We start from the raw sequence: 25,055 nt of genomic DNA, 5'->3' as shown, positions 1-25,055 counted from the left end.
CACATTGGGATCCGAGCGGTGTCTGTGACCTACACCACAGCTCACAGCAGTGCCAGATCCTTAACCCACTGAATGAGGTCAGGGATCGAACCTGCGTCCTCATGGATGCTAGTCAGATTTGTTTCCACTGAACCATGATGGGAACTCCAATAGTAGTTTCTGATCAAAGGTTTGATACTCATCTTTTTATAGAGAAGATCACAAAATTTCAGCTCTGAGTAACTTTGAGCCAGGTATAATTTCTCTTGACAGAAGTGGGAACTTATTTACATGTGAGAGTGACTGTGCTAAAGCAAAACTAAACCAGCAAAAAACAGAGGAAAGGGAGTTCCTATCATGGCTCAGCAGTAATGAACCTGACTAGTATCTGTGAGGACCCTGGACATGCTCAGTGGGTTAAGGATCCAGTGTTGCTGTGAGCTGTGGTGTAGGTCACAGACGTGGCTTAGATCTCATGTGCTGTGGCTGTGATGTAGGCTGGCAGCTGTACTGATTCAGCCCCTAGCCTGGAAACTTCCACATGCCACGGGTGTGGCCCTAAAAAGACAAACAAACAAACAAACAAACATAGGAGAAGTAGAGCTGCTTGATATGCTAGTTTTCAGCTTCCAGGTATGTCTATAATCTCTTAGGACCAGATCTAGCTCTCCATTCATTTTCTTTTTTCTTGCCACATGAGCCACCAGGGAACTCCTAGCTTTCCATTTTAAATCCCATCTAGATGAAATCATCAGGAGCTTGCAGAAAGTGCAAAAATGCATGCTGTTCATTTATGCAAATAAAGCAAAATATATGCATAGATTTAGAGTTTTATCATTTTTTTTTTTTTTGTCATTTTTTTGGGGCTGCACCTGCGGGACATGGAGGTTCCCAGGCTAGGGGTCTAATCAGAGCTGTAGCCGTCGGCCTGTGCCACAGCCACAGCCACACCAGATCTGAGCCGCGTCTGCGATCCCCACCTCAGCTCACAGCAACGCTGGATCCTCGACCCACTGAGTGAGGCCAGGGATGGAACCTGCAACCTCATGGTTCCTAGTTGGGTTCATTAACTACTGAGCCACAACGGGAGCTCCCTCTTTGATCATTCTAATTAGGTCTGAGATGATAGAAATATTTTAATTCAAAAGTTGTGTACTTTTTTTTTCTTTTTGCTTGGCAGCCCCACAACATATGGAGTTCCCAGGCCAGGGATCAGATCTGAGCCGCACTTGCAACCTATGCTGCAGCTGTGGCACTGCTGGATCCTTAACCCACTGAGGCAGGCCAGGGATCAAACCTGTGACCCAATGACCCAACGCTTCACAGACACCGCTCATCCTATTGTGCCACAGTGGGAAATCCTAGGTACATTTTTAAAACCATATCCTAATAAAAGTCTTATAATAATATCAGATAGTCTTAAAGTCACTTCATTTGTGCCATACTTATTGTATACATAGCTTTATGTTTATGCCAAGTCCAGTATCTGGGAAGCTCCATGGAATAGCCATCATAATTTTAGAGTCAGGAGTTCCCATCGTGGCTCAGGTTAACGAATCCAACTAGGAAGCATGAGGTTTCGGGTTCGATCCCTGGCCTCGTTCAGTGGGTTAAGGATCCGGCATTGCCGTGAGCTGTGGTGTAGGTTGCAGACGTGGCTCAGATCCTGAGTTGCTGTGGCTGTGGTATAGGCCAGCGGCTACAGCTCCAATTAGACCCCTAGCCTGGGAACCTCCATATGCCACAAGAGTGGCCCTAGAAAAGGAAAAAGACAAAAAAAAAAAAAAAATTTAGAGTCAGACCTAGGTTCCAACTTGGTCAACAACTTGCCAAGAATTGATGCCTTAAGTGAGTTGTTTATTTTTTCTGAGCATCAGTTTCCTCATAAGTGAAATATTTCTGGGACAGAAATGTTACTTTACCTTTTGATTTGTTGCAGTGAGTCTAAGGTAGTACAAAAAAATATGATTCAGATTTATTCATCAGTGAGTGTGAAATGATAGAGGCAGATGAAATAGACTGATCAATGAAGAAGGTGGATTCGAAGGGCAAGGATTAGATGAGGGAAAAACAAGAGGTGAACTTTGTGCTTCAGTCTTTCTGAATATAGTCAAATCATATTTTAACAGAAACCATACTTTCATCAAGAGGAAAGATCAGTATTCTAATTATTGTAATATGTCAGCTGTCTGGGGTTTTAGTGAGAAAGTTTAATGGGGCCACTTAGTGCTTACTTAGGTATGGAGAAGTTAAGGAAGATACTACATAAAGGCTCCCAGATTTTTAGCTTGTGCATTGGCAGGAGGTGGTTCATTTACCAGTAGAAGAAACTGAAGAATTTTGATTTAAAAAAAATTTTTTTTTAACTGTGATTTTATGGCTACCCCACAGCATATGCAGTTGCAGCAACTCTGGATCCACTGTGTCAGGCCAGCAATCGAACCTGCACCTCTGCAGCAACCCGAGCTGCTGCAGTCAGATTTTTAACCCACTGTGCCACAGCAAGAGCTCCTGAAGAGGATTAATTTACTAGGGAAGATATATCTCATTTGGTATTATTTGAACTTGACATGCCCAATGGAACTTGGCTTTTGAATAGTCAGGTCTTGAGATTTGGCATAGAAGTTTTGGTTGCAAGTAGAGTTGTAGGGCATCTGAATATAAATAGGCCATAGAGGAAGCAGGGTGAGTGCAGGAATGTGGATGAAGGAACCCAGTACCATAAATTAAATAATATTGCATGACTGTTCTGTGATGTTTGGTTTTGTTTTTGAAACATACTGTATTTGTATGCATAGTTGAGGCTATTTGGGGGGGGGGGCTTTCTGTTTTGTTCCATTGATTACTTTTAGTATCATAACAGTTAAATATTTTTGGTTAATATCTTAGTGTCTGTATGACTCTTTTCAGAGACTTGGAAAAGTTATCTTTCCCATCTGCTATGAATTTTGTAGATTCAATTTTAAAAATCCTGTTGGAATAATGGTTGTTATTGCAAAATTTTTTCATGGCCTCAAGATTACATTGTTTTTGTTTTTGAAGTTCCTTGTTTCATTTTTGACATGATCTGTTGATCATTTGCTTTGTTTCAGATAATTCTGTGAATATTTTAAGGTGATTTGAGAGAGCATATTTCATTAGCTGCTTATTTATATGTAAATTCCTGGCTTTTTATTTTATCTGATAACAATGCACCCCACTGCATGGATGGTGAATGGGTTTGAGTTTGTGCTTTAAAGGAGCTTATAGTTTAGTGGGGTAAATTAACCACAATATAGTGCATGAGCATGAAGACCGATGTGCTTTTACAAATGCTTGAGGTTGCAGAGGGGAGAATTGATTTTGGGGGTGAGGGAGCTGGGAAAAGAGCACTGAAGAGACATGTATAAAAGAGAAAGGGATGCAGGAGGCAGCAGCAGGGGCAGAGGCCAGGTGTGCGGGTGCCTGGTGTGGATGCGGGTGGTCCTAAAGGGGCAGGCTTCACGGGAGGAATGCTAAGGGGTGAACCGGAGGTGGGGCAGAAGCCAGTGTATGCAGGGCTCCGCAAGCCTATGTTCTTTAGAAGTCCTTTCCCAAATTATCCACTTGATGGTCACAACAGCACTGTGAAAGAGAAGAGAACGTGCAGGTGTTCCTCTATCTTTGCCATTTTTTCTCCAGTCTTACTTCTGGTAACTTCTACTCCAATTACAAGTGGGAAAGAAACAACAACAACAACAAAGCATGGCTGTGACTGGTGTAGGCTGGCAGCTGTAGCTCCAATTCAACCCCCAGCCTGGGAATTTCCATGTGCCGCAAGTGTGGCCCTAAAAAAGCAAAAAAAAAAAAACAAGAAAAAACAACCAGATTTCACACTAAAGCCACGGTCTTCTGACTAATACTAGGCTGCCTTTGCATTATCTCAATGCCATCTTTTCTTCTCCCTTTCCTATTCTGGTAACTGTTAATTCTGAAAGTTAAGGGGTTAGTGGAAAAATTGCATAATTGAATTTCTTAATGAGAGTATATAATTTGAGCAGATTTGTTTTTTCTTTTTCTTTCTGTGTTTGTCTTTTTAGGACCACACCTGTGGCGTATGGAGGTTCCCAGGCTAGGGGTTGAATCAGAGCTGTAGCCACCGGCCTTCGCCACAGCCACAGCAACACAGGATTTGAGCCATGTCTTCAACCTACACCACAGCAGCTCATAGCAATGCTGGATCCTTAACCCTCTGAGTGAGGCCGGGGATCAAACCTACATTCTTATGGATATTAGTTGGGTTTGTTATCACTGAGCCACCACAGGAACTCCCAGATTTTTTTTCCTTTGTGTTCCCTCTCATGGATGATTTAAACAGACAAGTGAAGAATCTAGAGTACAACAGCCCTCTGATTTATAGATCTAAGAAGGTTAGAACTTGGTAATTTAAACTTTTTATTTTATTTTATTTTATTCTTTATTATGAAGATTTTCAAACATATGCGGAAATAGAAAATTATATTGAGCCTTCAGGTAACTATCGTTTAGCTTCAGCAGTTATTAACTCATAGTCATCTAATTTCATATCTAATCCCTCTCCCTGCCCACACCTGTCTAAAGATATTTTTAAAGCACTTCCCAGACATCATTTCATTTAATTTGAACTTTTAAAAATGTTATGCTTGAGTTGAACTTGTGTTCTTGTCTCTATTTGTGTCTGAGGCATTAAGTCCAGTTCTTAGTATTTGACCAGCTCTTTTCCCCCCTGACCGTGGGGTTTATGGAAAACAAAATTCTTGTACCCTGCCCTTTTATGAAGATGAGTCCCAGCAGACTCCCAGAGGTCATTGTATGTACCATAGTCTTCTTACCATTTATCGTCAGCAGTTTTAGCACCAGCCCCCAGTGTGTGGCTAGAAAAAAATGTTTCCATGTTGGTACTCTGACCATGAGCTGAAATAAAGGATTGATTTCACAACAGTGGGTTTATTTGAAATTTCTGTTGAATGGCAAAGCTGTCATTCAAACTAAACCCTGGGCACTTATTAATTGGCAGGTTCAAGCACATGATACAATTATTTTTTTCTTATGTTAAAAAGCTCAAAGTGAGGAGTTCCCGTCATGGCTGAGCAGAAACAAATCTGACTAGTATTCATAAGGACACAGGTTCGATCCCTGGCCTTGCTCAGTGGGTTAAGGATCTGGCGTTGCCATGAGCTGTGGTGTAGGTCATAGATGTGGCTCGGATCCCTTGTTACTGGGGGCTGTGGCATAGGCTGGCAGTTATAGCTCCAATTCAACCCCTAGCCTGGGAACCTCCTTATGCCTCCGGTGCAGCCCCAAAAAGACAAAGAAAAAATAAAAAATTGAAGGCTAAAAGTGAACAAAGAAGCCAGCTATAGATTGGACTTTAGACAGAAGGTAAATTGGCTTTGGCTATAGCTCTTTGCTGCACTGGTTGACCTGAATAAGCATGGGAAGCAAAGAGCTAATGATTAATAAAGGAAAGAAAGTTTTTAGGGGCTTATTGAAATTATTCCTATAATTTTGCTGGGAAATTTATCCTGCATCTCTGTGGACGTAGAAAATGGCTCCTTTCCTGGTTGTAAAAGAAGTGCTCATGAGTGCATGTGCCTGGGACTGTGTGTGTACAAGTAGACTTGGGCACAGCCTGCTGACTATCAACCTCTGTACCCATACTTTTGTTGACTGGCACTGGTTTTGATTAGAAACCTTTATAAAATTTGTGAAGATCTAGGTATGAAAGTATAATGTCAGAATGCTCTTCTTTTCTAGAGCCTTATTTCTGGGAGTCTTTCATTTGGCTTGCTGGGGAAAAACAGTCATTAATAGTAATTTTTCAGTTATGTTTGTTGCAGTGTTTTCAATACTTTTCCTTTCTCCTGGAGATAAAAATGAGACTGAACTTTCTAGAGTTCCTTTCTAGCTCAGCCTCAGCCCTGTAAATGCCCCAGTTGATAAAATATTGATACTACTTGTCTGAAAATACCGTGATTTGGACTTTAAGGTAGTGGAGAGAGAGGCCTGTGTGTGTGCACATGCATGTGCACAGTGGTCAGATATATATAAGGGCAGTGGTTAGAGAAGCTTTTGCTGTTCTTTCTTCTTAAATTACAGGGCTACTTTTCAAGAATTGGAGAAAAATCAATTTCGAGGTACGAGTAGGGACCTCAAGCTCTACAGCATCTTTCTTCTGTAGACATATTCTTTCCAGTTTGGTTAGTTTAACTGATGCTTTTCGAAGGGTCAGTATATATTGTGACCTGGTGTTTTGTTCAGCATGCCGTGGTGGGGGACAGGACAGAGACAAGGTCTTTGAGCTTCAGGAGCTTAAAATCTTTTGGAGCAAGTAAAACATACGCAATAAAATGAAGAGTGACCTTTGAAGAAGAGGTACAAATTAGAGAGGTAGTGAGGAGAGTGTGCTCCCTGGGCCTCAGTTTCTACGTCTGTACAGTGAGAGCCTTGGACCAGTGACCTGAAGGCCCCTTTAGCACTCATACCCGATGGTTCTGTGGCTCTCCACGTTAGGAAACATCGAAAGATGTAAAACGAGGCTTCGCAAATTTAGTGAAAAGTAATGAGAATGTTGCCGGGGAAGCCAAATCCTCTTCTTTTCCTTGTTAGTATTCCTCACAAGTCTTTGACCACTCTCACTTGCTTTCAGACGTCTTGAAGGGGAGATAGAACATACTGTTTACCCTAAGAGTCTTGGGGTAAAACACAGTGTAATTGAAAATACAACAGAAATATGTGCTTGAAATAAACTGTGTAAATTGACACAACTGTCAAGTGTGCTGGGATACATGGCAGGGTTTTCTTTTCTCCTGAACTGTCCCTTAATAAAGAGGCAGTTGCTTTCATTTGAGTCCTTATTAAACCTCTAATGTGAGGTGGTACAATTTCAGTTATTTCACTTTGAACAACAAGCTGCTATTTTGGGATGATGATATATTATTAGTTTGGCCTCAGTCAGTGCCACTTCTGGTGCCTATAGAGATTTCTTGACAGAATCAGGAGAAAAAGAGAAATTTAACACGAGCTTTAGTGTTGGATGTCTTAAAATAAAGCTTTTCAAGCCCATTTTGAAAAATAATACCAGGCTTTGAGCAGAGGAATGACATGTTCTGACTTTAGGTTTTAAAAAGATCCCTTTGGCTGTTGAGTTGAGAATAGACTCTAGGGGGCAGGAGAAAAGGTAGATACCTTTCAGTAAACCTGGGGAGAGCATCCAGCAGTGGGGGTGTTGAGAAGTGGTTGGATTCTGACTATATTTTGAAGGTAGAGCTGATAGAATTTTTTTCAGATTTGGAGGTAGGGCACAAGAAAGAGAGAAATCAAATATGTGTTAAATGCTTTAAAATCAAGTACATCCCACACCCTTTGACCTAGCAATTCTTACTTTAAAAATTCAGTGTAAGAAAGTAATTATGTGTGCCAAAATATTTGTACATACAGGAATACTTATCACTGTTGTTTATAGTCATGAAATATTTGAAACAAGTAAGTAATAATACAGAATTGGCCAAATAAACATGTAGATCCTTTCAGTAAAGTATTATGCAGTCATTAAATGGTTTACAAGTATGTTTCTGCACAAAGAAATACACTTAGTAATTTATTTCTGGTTTTTGTCTTTTATGTATTTCACTGGGAATTTGAAGTATTTCAATGGAAAGTTAATAGATATTGTTGGTTGCTGCTATAGTAACTTAAAGGTCTGTTGGTGAATTCTGTTGGCTTTTTTTGCTTGTTTTTTTTGTCTTTTCTAGGGCTGCACCCTGCAGCATGTGGAGGTTCCCAGGCTAGGGGTCAAATTGGAGCTATAGCTGCCAGCCTAGGCCACAGCCACAGCAACGCCAGATCCGAGCCACGTCTGTGACAGCTCACGCAATGCCTGATCCTTAACCCACGCACAAGGCCAGGGATCGAACCAGCATCCTCATGGATATTAGTCAGGTTCGTTACTGCTGAGCCACAGCAGGCACTCCATGAATTCTGTTTTGTATCTGATACATGCTTAGGGAGGTTTTCAGAGAAGTAATTATCTTGTTTTTGTACAATTGAATTCTGAATTGTTGCACAAGTAATTTTTGAAAGAAGTTGAGTCACTTGTCATCTCTTGGATTCTGACATATATCACAAGTTAAATGTAAAGTATAGAGTTCCCTGGTGGCCTAGCTGTTAAGGATCCAGCATGGTCACTGCTGTGGCATGAGTTTGATCCCTGGCTTGGGAAATCTGTGTGCTATGGGCACAGCCAAAAAAATAAATAAAATAAATGTAAAGTATATACAGTACTAAATTTTATTAAAAAGCTTCGCAATTTCATGGTGATTTCTTAGTGGTCACTGCTCTTCTCATGCAGTATGCATTATGCAGCCACCTGAACAAATGAATGTACTAGAGGAATCATTCCTCTATAACTATCTAAAATGAAACCAGCCATTACTGAAGTTAATTATGTCCCTAAGAGCACTCTTTGCTTCACTAGGTGAATTTGCTTTGCTTTGTTTATATTTAAATGTTCATAAAATGCAAAATATGGGAGATCATTTTTCTAAGATCATTTCTCTATTTTTTTTGGTAAAACCCATTATTTACCTAATGTATTCCTATCACCACTGAATCTGTCACCACTAAATAATGTTAACCAGGAACATTAATGGGGGGGGGTTCCAATTGTGGCTCAGTGGTAATGAACCCGACTAGTATCCATGAGAATGTGGGTTTGCTCTCTGACCTCACTCAGTGGGTTAAGGATCTGGTGTTGTTGTGTAGGTCACAAACATGGCTTGGATCCTGCGTTGCTGTGGCTGTGGCATGGGCTGGCAGCTGCAGCTCTGATTCAACCCCTGGCCTTGTAACTTCCATATGCTGCAGGTTCGGCCCTAGAAGTTAAAAAAAAAAAAAAAAAAAAAAAAGAATAATAAAAAAAGAATCTACCAAACTCTTTTCCAGAGTGGATGTACCATTGTGCATCCCCAACAATGTGTGAGAGCCAGCTATCCTCATCCTTGGATAGGATGTTTTCTGTTAGCATTTTTCATTGTAGCCATCCTAATAAGTGTGTAGTAGTTTTTTTAAAAACTGGTGTTATTGAGGAGTTCGCTTGTGACATAGCAGATTAGGGGTCCAGCATTGTCACTGCAGCAGCTCAGATCACTGCTGTGGCGAGGGTTCAATCCCTTGCCTGGGAACTTGCACATGCCATGGGTGTGACAAAAAAACAGAAAACAAAACAGTATTGTTGGGATGTAATCCACAAACCATAAAATTTCCCACAACCTGAGTTTAGAACATTTTGATCACGGAGTTCCTGTCGTGGCACAGCGGAAATGAATCCCACTAGGAACCATGAGGTTGCGGGTTTGATCCCTGGCCTTGCTCAGTGGGTTAAGAATCTGGCGTTGCCATGAGCTGTGGTGTAGGTCACAGACGTGGCTTGAATCTGGTGTTGCTGTGGCTGTGGCACAGGCTGACAGCTACAGTTCCAATTAGACCCCTAGCCTGGGAACCTCCATATGCCACATGTGTGGCCAAAAAAAACCCAAAAAAAGACAAAAAAAAAATTTTTTTTCATCACAAATAGAAATACATGGTTGTTGCTTCCATCTTCCTTTTCCCCTTAGCCCTAGCCAACTGCTAATTTTTCTTTCTCTACAGATTTGCCTTTTCCATTTATTGTAAATGGAAATGTACAATATGTAATCTGAGTTGCATATTTCAGCATAATTAGCATAAATTTTTCAAGGTTCAGCCCAATTGCAACATGTATCAGTACTCCTCTCTCTTTTTTTTTTTTTTTTCTTTTTTTTTCCTTTTTGCTGCTGCCTCTGTGGAGAAGTTCCCGGACTAGTAGGTTGAATCTGAGCTGCAGCTGCTGGCCTATACCACTGTCACAGTGCTGGATCCAAGCCATATCTGTGACCTATGCTGCAGCTTGCAGCAATGCTGGATTGTTAACCCACAGCATTACTGTGGCTGTGTTGTAGGCTGGCTGCTGCACCTCCTCTTCGACCCCTAGCCTGGGAACTCCCATGTGCTCAGGTGCAACCCTAAAAAGACCAAAAACATAAAAAATTAAAAAAAACCCCAAACTCCTCAGGGCAGCAGGCTGGAAACTCAGGCAGGGCTTCAGTGTTGCAGTCTCAAGGAGAATCCCTTTTTCTTCAAGAAACCTGTCTTTTCTGTTAATGACTTCAGTTGTTGCATGAGGCTCATCTATGTTTTGGAGGATAATCTGCTTTACTCAAAGTGTGTTGATTTAATTGTTTTTTTTTTTTTTTTTTTTTTGTCTTTTGTCTTTTGTTGTTGTTGCTATTTCTTGGGCCGCTCCCGCGGCATATGGAGGTTCCCAGGCTAGGGGTTGAATCGGATCTGCAGCCACCGGCCTACGCCAGGGCCACAGCAACGCGGGATCCAAGCCGCGTCTGCAACCTACACCACAGCTCACGGCAACGCCAGATTGTTAACCCACTGAGCAAGGGCAGGGACCGAACCCGCAACCTCATGGTTCCTAGTCGGATTCGTTAACCACTGCGCCACGACGGGAACTCCTGTTGATTTAATTGTTAATCACTTCTTAAAAAATACCTTCACAGCAACATTTAGACTGGTGTTTGACCAAACAAGGCACCATAGCCTTGCCAGGTTGACAGAAAAAATTCAGCATCACACTTGCCCTCTGAAGATTCAGGGTAAATTTACGTATACATAGTATGTATGTTTTATATATGTGCCCCTGCCCCTGCTTTTATACGTCTGTGTCTCTGGTCATAGTGTACCTTCAGTTTAGAATGCTCTGTTCAAATTTTTTTTTTTTTTTTAGTAAAGCAAAAAAGATTTATTAAGGCATCAGAGGGGGATGGGCTGAGCTCAGTGGTGCCAGCTCTGACTGTGAGGAGGCGCTAGGCTTATAAAGGATCTGTGGCAGGAATCTGTGGCTGGATGGAGTTCATGGCGGGAACTTGTGGCAGGAACGATGAAGGAAGGGAAAGAAAGGGTAGGTAGGGGGGCGAGTCCTGCGACAGAGGGCCTTAACCCTTGTAGGAGCTTAATCTATCCTGGCGGTTGTTTTCTGCACGCCGTTGTTACTCGCTGCCGGACTTGAGCATCCACATTTTGGGAGAGGTTGTCAACAGCAGGTCTTCAGGGTGAACAGCCACGTTTGGGGGTTGGGGGTCTGTCTCCATCCTCCTGGGAACCTATCATTCCAGCTTTTTGTTTTATGGGATGGGGCGACCGTCTGCTCTTTTGTAGCTACTTCCTGCTGGCTAAGGACGACGACGATGACGAGTACTGGGTGGCTGGGCATGGTAGGTTCCTACTATAGAAAACAGGAAGAAAAGAACAGTAGTATTAAACAGAGGTTTGGGATTATAGGTTGATACTGGTACTGTTGAAGGAGGAGTGTAGTTTATCTAAGTAGGTTTTAACATTTGATGTGGTATTAACACATAATTAACATGAGCTGTTGGTCATTATACATGTTGTGTCCTTTGTGTTGTTATAAGAGGAAACCTTGGAAACCTTGGGTTGAGTTGCCAGCTGATGCTCTTTTGTTTGTTTGTTTGTTTGTTTGTTGCTCTTTAGGGCCGTACCCACGGCATATGGAGGTTCCAGGCTAGGGATCTAATCAGAGTCACAGCTGCCGGCCACAGCCACTGAAATGCAGGATCTCAGCCACATCTGCAGCCTACACCACAGCCACAGCAACGCCAGATCCTTAACCCACTGAGTGAGGCCAGGGATTGAACTTGCAACCTCATGGATTCATTTCTGCTGTGCCACAAGGGGAACTCCCAGCTGATGCTTCTTTGAGGACAGCTGGTGGCATCAAGTCTGACAGGGTGCATAAACCTTAAGTTCTTAGCAATAGGAAGACTTGTTTAAAATTACTACCATAATATTTCCTAGTATTACCTTGGATGTCTGACCCGCAGGTACTCCATTCTGCCTTGTCTCTCTAATGGCCAGTGCAGATGCCACTGCTAATGATTTTTGTTTTTCTAGATGTGAGAAGATGTAATAATTTGGGCCCATAGAAATCCTTACATGAAATCTTAACTATCTGAAGGCCTGTTCTGTCAGTTTTCCTATAGCACAGAGTGCCTCACTGCTGGCTTCCACCCTGAATCTGTTCCTATGAAGGCTAGATCATAGAGACAGTTTTCTTTGTACCCTATACAACTGCTCTCCTGAACTACTTCTTGTCACCTAATTATGCTGTGTTCTGCCATGCCATTGTGCTTTTGCACACCAGTTTCTGTTGCTTAGAATACTCCTCCTTATCTTCTGTAAGGCTTTTATAGCTTCCTAAGATAGACTCTGTGCCTTTTCATTATACTCCCATTGTCTCCTTTGCTTATTTCTGCAAAGGCACAAAGCACCTTTTATTGTTTATATAACTTTCTGCCCATGAGACTTTGTTTCCTGAGAGCAGGGGTCACTGTATTGCTGTCCTTTTCAAAGTTTATCCTTAGCCAAGCCCAAGTATCTGGACTGTAGTACCTAAATAAATAATTTACTGGATAAATAAACTGAATCTGTGTTAAACATTTGGAGGTTGTATATTTCTTCTGTAACTTCTCTTTATAGGAGAATGTGGAGATAGTAACTTTTTGAAGATAGAAAACTCTGAATACTAGGGACGAATCTTTGGTTAGGTTCCAAACATTCTTGAGCATATTAAATATTTGCTTGACTCACTATAGAAATAATTTTGTTTTTCCATTCTGTGCAAGATATATAGCTTCAGAATTGTTACATTAAGAAAAGCTGTCTCTGGAGTTCCTTTAGAGGCTCAGCGGTAACGACCCCAAGTAGTATCCATGAGGATGTGGTTTTAATAACCCTGGCCTCGCTCAGTGGGTTAAGGATCCTGCGTTGCTGTGGCTGTGGTGTAGGCTGGCAGCTGTAGCGCCGATTTAGCCCCTAGCCTGGGAACGTCCATATGCCATGGGTATGACCCTAAAAAAACAAAACAAAACAAAAACAAAAAAAACTGTTTCTTTTTTTTTTTTTTTTTTGTCTTTTGTTGTTGTTGCTATTTCTTGGGCCGCTCCCACGGCATATGGAAGTTCCCAGGCTAGGGGTTGAATCAGAGCTGCAGCCACCGGCCTACGCCAGAGCCACAGCAACGCGGGATCTGAGCCGCGTCTGCAACCTACACCACAGCTCACGGCAATGCCGGATCGTTAACCCACTGAGCAAGGGCAGGGACCGAACCCACAACCTCATGGTTCCTAGTCGGATTCGTTAACCACTGCACCACGACGGGAACTCCCTGTTTCTGATTAGAAATGTTGGTTTATTTTTGCTTGCATTTATGTACACTTATATTCTAAGCATATCAGTGCATCTAAGACTGCTTCAGCTTCTTTCCAGCTAAAATGTAAATTAATTTGTAAATAATCTTAACGTGATGATACAATAACTTTTTCCTTTTCCTGTCAGATGTTGATCGTCTTTATGAAGTAGAATCTCCATGGCCTGAACATTTTCTGAAAATCCTTTGGAGCAAAATATCTGTTTAGTAGCAAGATTACCAAATCAAGATGGTTGGAAAACTGAAGCAGAACTTACTATTGGCATGTCTGGTGATTAGTTCTGTGACTGTATTTTACTTGGGCCAACACGCCATGGAATGTCATCACCGAATAGAGGAACGCAGCCAGCCCCTCAGATTGGAGAGCGCAAAGACCACTGTGCCAACTGTCCTGGACATAAAAGCCAATAAAACCTTTGCCTATCACAAAGATATGCCTTTAATATTTATTGGAGGTGTGCCTCGGAGTGGAACCACACTCATGAGGGCCATGCTAGATGCACACCCTGATATTCGCTGCGGAGAGGAAACCAGGGTCATTCCTCGAATCCTGGCTCTGAAGCAGATGTGGTCACGGTCGAGTAAAGAGAAAATACGCTTGGATGAGGCTGGTGTCACCGATGAAGTGCTGGATTCTGCCATGCAGGCCTTCTTACTCGAAATCATTGTTAAGCATGGGGAGCCAGCCCCTTATTTATGTAATAAAGATCCCTTTGCCCTGAAATCCTTAACTTACCTTGCTAGGTTGTTCCCCAATGCCAAATTTCTCCTCATGGTCCGAGATGGCCGGGCGTCAGTACATTCAATGATTTCTCGAAAAGTTACTATAGCTGGGTTTGACCTGAACAGCTATAGGGACTGTTTGACCAAGTGGAATCGTGCCATAGAGACCATGTATAACCAGTGTATGGAGGTTGGCTATAAAAAATGCATGTTAGTTCACTATGAACAACTTGTCTTACATCCTGAACGGTGGATGAGAACACTCTTAAAGTTCCTCCAGATTCCTTGGAACCACTCAGTATTACACCATGAAGAGATGATTGGGAAAGCTGGGGGAGTATCTCTGTCAAAGTGAGTAGATATTTTGTTTTTCACTTGACCCTGTATTCAGCTGATAAAGATGTGTGTGGAGTTCCCTGGTGGCTCAGTGGGTTAAGGATCCAGTGTTCTCACTGCTGTGGCTCAAGTCACTGCTGTGGTGCGGGTTTGATGCCTGGCCCAGGAACTTCTGCATGCTGCAGGCACAGAATGTATGTGTGTGTGTGTGTGTGTGTATAGGTATTGTATATAAGCATATGAAAACTGTATATCTTTTCTGCAATAGATGTAGCTTCATCAGTGAGGTGTGTTGTTTTTTTTTTTTTTTTTTTTTTTTAATTCTCTAGCCAGTTCATTACAGACCCTTTCATTTATTTAATTCATTTTAAACTTTATGAATTGTCCTTTTTTTTTGTTTTTGTTTTTTGTCTTTTTTTGTTTGTTTGTTTTTTGTTTTTTTTCTTCTATTTCTTGGGCCGCTCCCACGGCATATGGAAGTTCCCAGGCTAGGGGTTGAATCAGAGCTGCAGCCACCGGCCTACGCCAGAGCCACAGCAACGCTGGATCCGAGCCGCGTCTGCAACCTACACCACAGCTCACGGCAATGCCGGATCGTTAACCCACTGAGCAAGGGCAGGGACCGAACCCGCAACCTCATGGTTCCCAGGCAGATTCGTTAACCACTGCGCCACGACGGGAACTCCTGAATTGTCCTTTTTATTTGATTGAGGCAAACCCAGTTTAGAGCAGTGAAGGGCCTTTTTCATGGACCTCAGGCTTTCATGTTCATCATTAAATTTTAGTGACTTCTAATATCTAATTCTGTATATTTTTGTTAATAAGAGTAGTTGGCTTTTGTGATTAAGGTCAGTATGAGGAAAAGCATCTACTGTATTGGTGAGTATGTAGTGAATTCCAAGCATTTAGGAGATTTTATTGAAGGAGAAAAGTAAAGGTTAAATTTATCTAACTCAATCCCTTCATTTTGCAAGTAGGAAGACTGAGGCAGAAAGATCAAAATTATTTACTCAGATTTAGATGGCAAGGCCATCCGTGCTTTGGCCTAAATGAGCTAGGCTTTTTTCCATGGCATTTTATTACATGTGGTGCTTCTTTTGTCATCTGATTGATACATTTTCTCTTGATTTTTGTAAAAGGTTAGAAAATCTCCAGAATTTGAAAGCTTAATCCATGTGAGTACTATGGATTCAAATACTTATAAAACCATTGCATTTTTCTTCCTTTCTCATGAAGTGATGGCTAGGGTGGCCTATTTGATCTAACAACCTGACTTGATGATTTATATCTAGAATAAGGATATAAAAATGGAAACTACTGTGAAATTCAGGTAGCATCTCCTCACGAAGAAAAGTTGGCTATGACTTTATTTTCTATCTTTTCATTTATAAAAATAATATATATCCTCTGTAAAAAAGGAAAATACAATGTATTTTGTATGTATGCTCTGTTTGCCCCATCAACAAATGTTTTCTTGATTTTTTTCAAAGTATAGAACTTAAACAGTAAATATTGATTCCTTGCATAAATAATTGAAAGGAACAGCTGTTTTTCTGCAGCTAGGTTTCAGTTATTATAAATTATCAGATATTATCACTTCTATCTCTCTGGCTGATTTTTATTGATTCAAAGAGAATTACAGCTTTAGCTCCTGTCATCACAGTTTATTGTTCTTTCCAAGTAATAGACCATAAGTAGTTTCTAGTCACCTGTATTCCTAGGTAAGCATTTTACCCTATATGATTGTATGTTGGCCCAGAAGTGCTGATGCTCGTTCCATCTATTAAGATAACTAAGCCTATTAGCATCCCCCCGCCCCTGATTTCTCCAAGTAAGGATTAGAGATATGCTTAAGTATATTTCTGTGGAAATTGGGAAAAGGTAATTTTGCAAACATGAAGACCAAGGAAATTCCTAGAAATTTCAAATCAGTGAATTTTAGAAGAGAAAGAGACCTTACTTAGCATGTAGTATACGGAATGGAGACCCATTGAGGTTCTGTGCTTTGTCAAGAATCACATATGGCATAACTACAACTAGAAGTTCCAATGCTTATTCCAAGACTCTTGCCACTATATGAGTTGTAAAAAATTAAGGTATAACACATATAGTAAATGCTCAAATATTCAGTGCACAATTTGATGAATGTTTACATCTCCTTACATTTATGTACTCAGCATCTATATAAAGATATAAAAAATTACCAGCACTCAGGAGGTTCCTTTATGTTCTTTCTCAGTCAATAGCCTCCTTAACCCAAAAGTAACCAGCAGATATGAAGTTGCATATGAAGTTCAAAAACATTGTCTTGGGAGTTCCCATTGTGGCTTAGCAGGTTAGGGACCTGATGTTCTCTCTGTGAGGATGCGGGTTTGATCCCTGGCTTTGTTCAGTGGGTTAAGGATCTCTTGTTGCCACAGGTGTGCAGGTTGTAGATGCGACTTGGATCTGTTATTGCTGTGGTCTTGGCTTAGGCCGCAGCTGCAGCTCCAGTTCGACCTCTGGCCCACGGATGTCCATATGCTGCAGGTGTGGCTGTAAAAAGAAAAAAACAAACAAAAACAATGGCTTGCTTGTTTTTGAGCTTCATATAAATGCAATCATGTATGTTTACTATCTTGTGCCTGGATTTTTTTCATTTAACATTTAGATTCACCCATAACATTATATATAACAATAGTTCATTCTTTTAAATTACTATGTAATATCCTAACATGTAACTATAACACTATTGATCCGTTCTTTCATTGATTGACATTTGGTGTTTCCAGCTTTGGGGTATTATGGGTAAAGCTGCTAAGAGCATTCTCATACATTACCTTTGGTGGACATAAGCTTTCATTTCTCTTGAGTATATATCAGTGAGTAGAACTTATGAATTATAAGGTGTCTCTTTATGTATTTCTAAATATTTTTAGCAAATACGTCCAGCTTTCCAGGATGTTTATACCATTCATGTATGGCTGTACCTCTCACATATGACTGCTCTATAAATGAATTGTTCCAGTTGCTTCACATCTTTGTCAGCACTTCATATTGTCAGTTCTTTTAATTTTAATGGGGCACAAGTATTTTTTAAATTTAAAAACAAAATAATATTTAAACTCCTTTTTGAAACAAAGTCATACCTAGAATTCCAGTGGAGGAGTGGCACCGTGGTAACGAAACCCAACTAGTGTCCATGGGGACATGGGTTCAGTCCCTGGCCTCACTCAGTGGGTTGGGGATCTGGCATTGCTGTGACCTGATATAGGTCGCAGACGTGGCTTGAATCTGCTGTGGCTGTGGCTGTGGCTGTGGTGGGCAGCTACAGCTCCAATTTGACCCCTAGCCTGGAAACTTACATATGCCATGAGTCCACCCCCTCCCCCCAAAAAAACCCAGAATTCCAGTACAAAATGAATAAGAGCAGAGCTACTTTGGTTGAGGCAAGTCTAATCTAGACTATACTGCTTTTTTTAGGACTGAGTTCTGCTCTTAAAAAGAGCTAATTGGGGAGGGGGGGGGGCGGTTCCTGCTGTGGCCCAGTGGGATCAGCGGCATCCCTGCAGCACCAGGATGCAGGTTTGATCCCTGGCCTGGCACAGTGGGTTAAAGGATCCAGTGTTGCTTTAGCTGTGGCATAGGTCACAACTGTGGTTTGGATCTGATCCCTGGCCCAGAAACTTCCATATGTTGCAGGACGGCCTGAAAAGAAAAAAAAAAAATGTAATTGGGGGATAAGGTAGAAACGTGCAAACTTATTCCATTACTAAGTACCAAGCTGTAAATATTACATGTTGGTTAACAATCATTACCACAGGAATTCGTAGCCCAATCATCCCGTGTGCTTTTGCCTTCCTATAAACATTTTTATTTGGGGAAAATTGTTTAAAATAGGTACTTTAGTACTTATTTTAGTATTATTTAGTACAAAAATACTGAAAATGTTTAGGTAGCCTCGAAGGCTTGAAGCTATCATCAGATGGCTTGGGATGCAGAAGTTGTTGACAGTAGCACTAAGAAAGGCCCTCACAGTTCTGCCTGCCTTATCATTTTAACTTTGACGGTTAAGCTTTCCTTTGCTTTGCTTAGCTTAGGAATTTCCACTTATTTTCAGTTCAACTCTTGCTTCCCTGGTCAGTTCCAGTTACAGAAGAGTAGGAGGTGCAGGGTAACCACCTGCTAACCTATGTAAGGGTTCTTCTATCAAAGAATTTGTTAGAAGAAAGCATACTTTCATTCTGGGATAGTCCAGGGAGTCTTCATTGGAGACTAGTATTTATAAGCTAAACCTAAAAGATAATTGAAAATAAAAACACAATATTTAATGAGTAGAGAAGGGATGAAAACAGATTGCTCTGATTGGCTGATAGTTTAGCTTTAGTTCTGCATTTAGGTACAGCTATAGGCTTTTAGGTATAATAGTCATCCTTGACATTTTTAGGTAGTCATTCAAGTCCAGTAATGTGCCAGTTTCCCCAGTGACTGACATTATAATGTTTATGTTTTGAGTGCTTAGGTTCAGTTTTAGTAATTCAACCATATTACTCAACTCCGTACTAAGCCAAATCATAGTCTTGAATATGATGGCTCCAAAAAAGAATATGGGGGTTCCTGTCGTGGTTTAGCAGAAATGAATCTGACTAGCATTCATGAGGACACGGGTTCGATCCCTGGCCTTGCTCAGTGGGTTAAGGATCCGGCATTGCCCTGAGCTGTGGTGTAGGTCGCAGACGCGGCTCGGATCTAGCATTGCTGTGGCTCTGGCGTAGGCTGGCAGCTACAGCTCCAATTAGACCCCTAGCCTGGGAGACTTCATATGCCACGGGAGCGGCTCAAGAAATGGCAAAAAGACAAAAAAAAAAAAAAAAAAGATAACCCTGGATTAATAATTAAGTTTAGTGGTCAAAAGAACAAAACCAAATAACCAAAACAGTTATATAATAGTAACCCTTAAACAGAACAAGTGCAAGGTAACAATTATAAATCAGATAAAAATTATCTACTCCTTGAGCAGAAAAAGGATATACAACTATTATACACAAATAGGCTAGAATTAAAAATATAGTAGCAGTGGTTAAGTATAAGAGGACAAATTAGAACATGGTAGATGACACTCTGAATATTCTAGTAAGTGTAAATCAGAGGAAAAAACCTAGAAGTCAGATCCAGAGCAAACAAAGATTTAAGAAAATTGGTGAAAATAATGCAAAAAAATTTTTGGAGATGGAGTTTTTTCTTTTTTCTTTTTTTTTTTTTTTTTAGGGCCTCACCCGAGGCATATGGAAGTTCCCAGACTAGGAGTCCTATTGGAGATGTAGCTGCTAGCCTATACCACAGCCATAGCAACATGGGATCCGAGGCACGTCTCTGACCTTCACCACAGCTCATGGCAATGCCGGATCCCCGACCCGCTGAGCGAAGCCAGCATCAAACCTGCATCCTCATGGATAATAGTTGGATTCATTTCCACTGTGCCCACACAGGAACTCCAGAGATGGAGATACTTTTGAGGGAGTAGAATAGTTATTTATTAAATTTAGAATTTTTTTTTCAGTTTCCAAAGTGGAATTTAGTTTGGAAATTTAAAAATTTTATACCTTACGGGATTACCAGAGAAAGATAACAAAATGTCTACGTGAAAGATTTTTGAAATGAAAGGATAACAAGAATATGATGAGCAAGTTAAAAGAAAGACAGGCTATATTTATGCAAATTTGGATCACTTCTACAGTTTGTAAAATTAATAGCATGCAAATTTCACAGAGCTCAGGTTAAAATATCCCAAAAGGTTTTTATAAATATTACGTTTTTCTACCTAAAATTATCATAGAGCAATTGGATTACTGATCTTTTATGAAAACAGTAAATGTATCTGTATATTTAGTTATTAATCAGATATTATCTAAGAGAAATGCTTTTGAATTTATTGAAATTGCTATGCAGCTTTAACAAGTAAAATGGAAAAGATAAATAGCTGAGAACCCTTAGCTGGAGAAGGGTAATTGAATAAACAAGGGATACAACTGACAGCAAATTAGGTTGTAAAAGTAAAACAGTAGAGGAAAATTGTATTTCAGAGTGTTTCAGTGAAAAATAAGAAGCGGAACAAGAATATAAATTAATATAAAGTACAGCTCGCACTTTTCTTGAAGAACATAGCAATTGATGGCAAAAAGAAGTTGAGTATTAGCTCATTTATTGATTTAGATTACGTGTCTTTGCAAAAGATAGAGATCCAAGGTAACAGTGCTTTTAAACAAAATAGTGGCTGTTACATAAAAGAAGGCAGACCAAGGCACATCATCCCCCTGGGCCAAGCTAGAGTTCCAGATATATCATTTGTGTCCTGAGCAGCCGGGTAGGCATATAAGCAAGGGCATTTAGTGTTTTTTTAAGGACATTTGCTAGAAGTTTCCAGGTAGCCCTTCTTGTGTTGCACTGGCTGTAATTTAGTCTTAGGGCCATAAATAAAAGGCTGAGGGATGTAGTGACCGTGTGTCCACCTGAGAGTTAATGTTTGTTTTAGGGAAAGGAACAGATATTAGGATAGGCAGATAGCAGCCTCTGCTACTTTACTGAGCACCTACTATGTGCCAGGCAAAGTCCAAAAGTCTCTCCCCTAAAGGTATCCATGATCTAACAAAGACATAAATTGCTATATGATACAGTGCTAACTAAGTACTATGGGAAGCTAAGAAGAGGTGCCTAACCCAGTCTGGGCTGTTCAGGAAGGCCTTCCTGGATACTGTAGTGTCGAACTGAGAAATAAAGCGACATTCTCAACTTTGGCAGTATTGACATTCTGGGCGAGGTAATTCTTTGTTGGACGGGGGTGGGGGGGATGGTGCCCTGTTCATTGTGGGATGTTTAGCAGCATCCCTGGCCTCTACTCAGTAGATACCAGTAGCAACCATATGCTCTCCTACCAAGTAGTGGCAACCAAAAATGTTTCCAGGCATTGCTAAATCCTGCCTGTGGACCATGCTCCCAGATAAAAGGAAGAGCATTCTATTTTGACTCATAGGATATTGTGCTCCTTGGAGGACTCATAGTTGGAGTGTTGTGGTTCTTCCATGACTATCTAGAATGTCTTTTCCTTCCTTAGCCAAATGAGCCATTAAGAGATAATACTAGGAGTAACTGTAGCAGAGTAATGTCTAACTCCACTCCTACAGTGTCCAAAGAGAAGTGGAATAGAAATGAGAGCTTCTTGTGGTGTGACTTCTGGCCCAACCTAGGGGCACAGAAGGACCTAGGGAACTGCTGGGACCTAATATGCCTGAATTGAAAGGCCTTCCCTCCTGCTATATAATGGAAGTCATCCAAGCTCAGTCCCACCTGAGCCCAAAATGTAGCCTTTGTTTCATAGCTAATATCTTTTTCCCCCCCTCTTTTAGGGCTGCACCCGTGGCATATGGAAGTTCCCAGGCTAGGCGTCAGATTGGAGCTGCAGCTGCCAGCCTACATGACAGCCACAGCAATGCCAGATCCGAGCCGTGTCTGCAATCTACACCACAGCTTATGGCAATGCTAGATCCTCAACCCACTGAACAGGGCCAGGGTTCAAGTGCGCATCCTCACGGATGCTAGTTGGATTCATTACCACTGAGCCACAACAGGAACTCCCTAATAGCACTTTTTAAACATGAAGTAAAATAAAACCAGGCAGGGAGTTCCCATTGTGGCTCAGTGGAAACGAATTCGGTCAGTGGGTTAAGGATCTGGTGTTGCCATGAGCTGTGGTGTAGGTCGTAGATGTGGCTTGGATCCTGTGTGGCTGTGGGAAAATGCTGAATCCTTAACCACTAGGCCACCAAGGAACTCCTAGAAATGATACATTTTTAAGAGGTTAGCCCTATAATAGTTCCAAAGATACTTAGTTTTAGTAGGTATAAGTTTGACCTTTCAGGGTATAAAAGTTAGAAGATTCTTCTGATGCAAAAAAAATTTTTTAAGATTTCAAATGTAAGCCTGTTTGCGAATGTTCTTCTAAGATGAAGCATAGGGCAGATTTGATCTGTAAGTAGGATAACCTGTAAAATTAACTGCTATTGAAGAAAAGTTAAGCACATTGTAGGTATTATAGCTAGTTCCTATCCAGGTATTATGGTCCTCTCCCTTTTCTGAATTACCTGACTGATGAAGGATGATTTCATTATTTTTGAAAAACACCATTGTGTTCCATCATTGCTCAAAATCATCTTCTCAAACATCAGTCATACATTAGAGTCACCTAAAGGACTTTTTAAAAGACCCAGAGTTTCTGATTCAGATCTGGTGTAGGCCCAATAATTTGCATTTGTGGCAGCTTCCTAGGTGGTGCTATGTTCCTTGTCTGGAGATTTGACTTTAGGAACCACTGTTCAAAATCATGCTGCTTATGTTTGCTTCACTTGCAGACTCTAAATTTTTGTTTCTCACTCTCTGGGATGTGTTGCGTATTGCTCCCCCTGTCTGCAGTGTTTTCCTCACTTTTTTTTTTTTTTTTTTTTTTTTTTTTGGCTGTACCTGTAGCATTTGGAAGTTCCTAGGCCGCAGCCCCAACGCAAGCCACTGCAGTGAAATCACTTTATCTTTAAACCACTGTGCCACAAGAGAACTCCATTTTTCACTTCTTCATCTGATCAGCTCACGCTGTATTTCAGCATTCAGCTTGAGTCTCCCTTCCGTAAGGAAGATCTCCCTCTGTCCAGGTTGTGCTTCCTGCACCTTTTTAAGATGTCTTCGCAAATGGAAAAGAGTTCAGACATTAAAGCTGGTTAGACCTGTGTTTAAAATTCTTTCACTGACACTAACTGGTTTTGTAATAGTGGATAAACTACTGTCCCCCTCTTTGTCTCCATTTTTTTCAATCAGTAAAATGGAGAAGATGGTGATAATGACTATGGTAATATCATCCAGTATTTAATCAGTATTTGTTGTGTGCCAGGCACTGTGTTAAGTTCTTTGCATGCCTTATCTCATTTAATTTTCATAGCCACCCTTTCACACTTACCCATAGGTACTTTGAGAAAAACTCCATTTTAGGGGTTCCCATTGTGGCCCGGTGGGTTAAAAACCCAACTGAGTATCCATGAGGATGCAGGTTCAATCCCTGGCCTCACTTACTGGGTTAAGGGTCTGGCGTTACTGCAAGCCGCGGTGTAGGTTGCAGATATGGCTTGGATCTGGTGTTGCCGTGGCTGTGGCATAGGCCAGCAGTTTCAGCTCTGATTCGGACCCCTGGTCTGGAACTTCCATGTGCCACAGGTGCAGCCATAAAACAAAACAAAAAAAAGCCTCTGTTTTATATTACAGAGGAGCTTATACTCATTTCACAATTGAAACATAATAGAGCGAGGTTATGGGTTCACATCTTTCAGAATCTGTGCTCTTAACTCCTATATTATATTTTCTTTACAGGGCTTATGAATGTTAAATAAAATGAGTATGAAAGTGGCTTAATACAGGCAGACAGACAAGAGTCAGACAAAGATTCACATCCTAACTCTATCCTTTATTATTATTACTTATTATGACCTTGAGTTACTAGATTTTGCTTCTTGTTATTTACCTCATCCTCCCCCTTAGTTTTCTTATCCTGGAATTGGCAATGGAAATACTATCCATGAGGGATGATACCTACTTTATGGGTTTGTCCTGAGGATTGAAATAGATTGATTATAAAGCTTTAGCCTGGTGTCTGACATTAGTAAGGGGTCAAAAATGTTACCTCCTAGCTTTATTGTTATTAGCAGGGTGATAATATTAGTACCCATTGGGATGGTAGTAATAGTATTTACTTCAAAATTGCAAGGATTAAATTCACATTACTCTAAAGCCTTTAGCACAGCACCTGGCATAAATGGTACTTACAGTATGTTATTATTTTTAATTATTAAATGCTTATGCTCTGTCTAAAAGGAAAAACATGCAGTGAGTGTAAAACACCTAGCACAGTACCAAGTGCTTCATAGGCTTTTATCACACATTCATTCTCCATAAGCTTGTTTAGGGTAGAGATAGTCATGAATTTTTGCTTAATTAGTGAAGCAAAATGGGCACCTGCTTTGAACAACTCTGATGGGGAAACAGACACGGCAAGTTGGGAATTTTAGACCTACAATAGCAATATTTGAAACTATTTGATAGTGATTCCTGATCTTTTGTGATTGTCATGTTTTTTGTTTGTTTAGTTTACCTGTTTGTGACCTTTACATAAATGGGATCATAGTCTGTATCTTCTGTCCATTTTTGGGTTTTTGTTTGTTTTTGTTTTGCTTAATGTTATCTTGAGATTTATCTGAGTTGTATACCTGTTTTCAATTTGCTTTTATTGCCACAGTGCTATTCTGTGATATAATAATAATACATATAATTATTTATACATTTATAATATTGATGAACATTTGGGTTTTTTGTACTTTTTTTTTTTTTTTTTTTGCCTTTTCTAGGGCCGCTTCCTCGGCATATGGAGGTTCCCAGGCTAGGGGTCGAATCGGAGCTGTAGCCCCCGGCCTACGCCACAGCCACAGCAACACGGGATCCGAGCCGCGTCTGCAACCTATACCACAGCTCACGGCAACGCCGGATCGTTAACCCACTGAGCAAGGGCAGTGACCGAACCCGCAACCTCATGGTTCCTAATCGGATTCCTTAACCACTGAGCAAGGGCAGTAACCAAACCCGCAACCTCATGGTTCCTAGTTGGATTCGTTAACCACTGCGCCACGACGGGAACTCC

The 25,055-nt window shown here is 40.9% G+C and overlaps 1 protein-coding gene across 3 annotated transcripts in view; it reads left to right on the top strand.

Moving 5' to 3' along the window:
- TPST1 (tyrosylprotein sulfotransferase 1) overlaps positions 1 to 25,055 on the top strand; it is a 110,539-nt gene that overhangs the window by 17,471 nt on the left and 68,013 nt on the right. For 2 of the 3 annotated variants that reach the window (XM_005662003.4, XM_013995569.3), the window contains exon 2: positions 13,417 to 14,362. In XM_005662003.4, the coding sequence (XP_005662060.1) occupies positions 13,518 to 14,362 (845 nt within the window). In that variant the 5' untranslated portion in view covers positions 13,417 to 13,517. 3 annotated transcript variants of the gene reach the window in all.

Source organism: Sus scrofa, chromosome 3 (genome assembly GCF_054392235.1).
Source record: "Sus scrofa isolate SSC_HxYL_T2T_F1_AM1 chromosome 3, Sscrofa_HxYL_maternal_Yorkshire_Landrace_v2.0, whole genome shotgun sequence".
NCBI classification, from domain to species: domain Eukaryota; kingdom Metazoa; phylum Chordata; class Mammalia; order Artiodactyla; family Suidae; genus Sus; species Sus scrofa.
The sequence above is the reverse complement of the archived record's forward strand: the minus strand, read 5'-3'. Positions and strand labels throughout refer to the sequence as shown.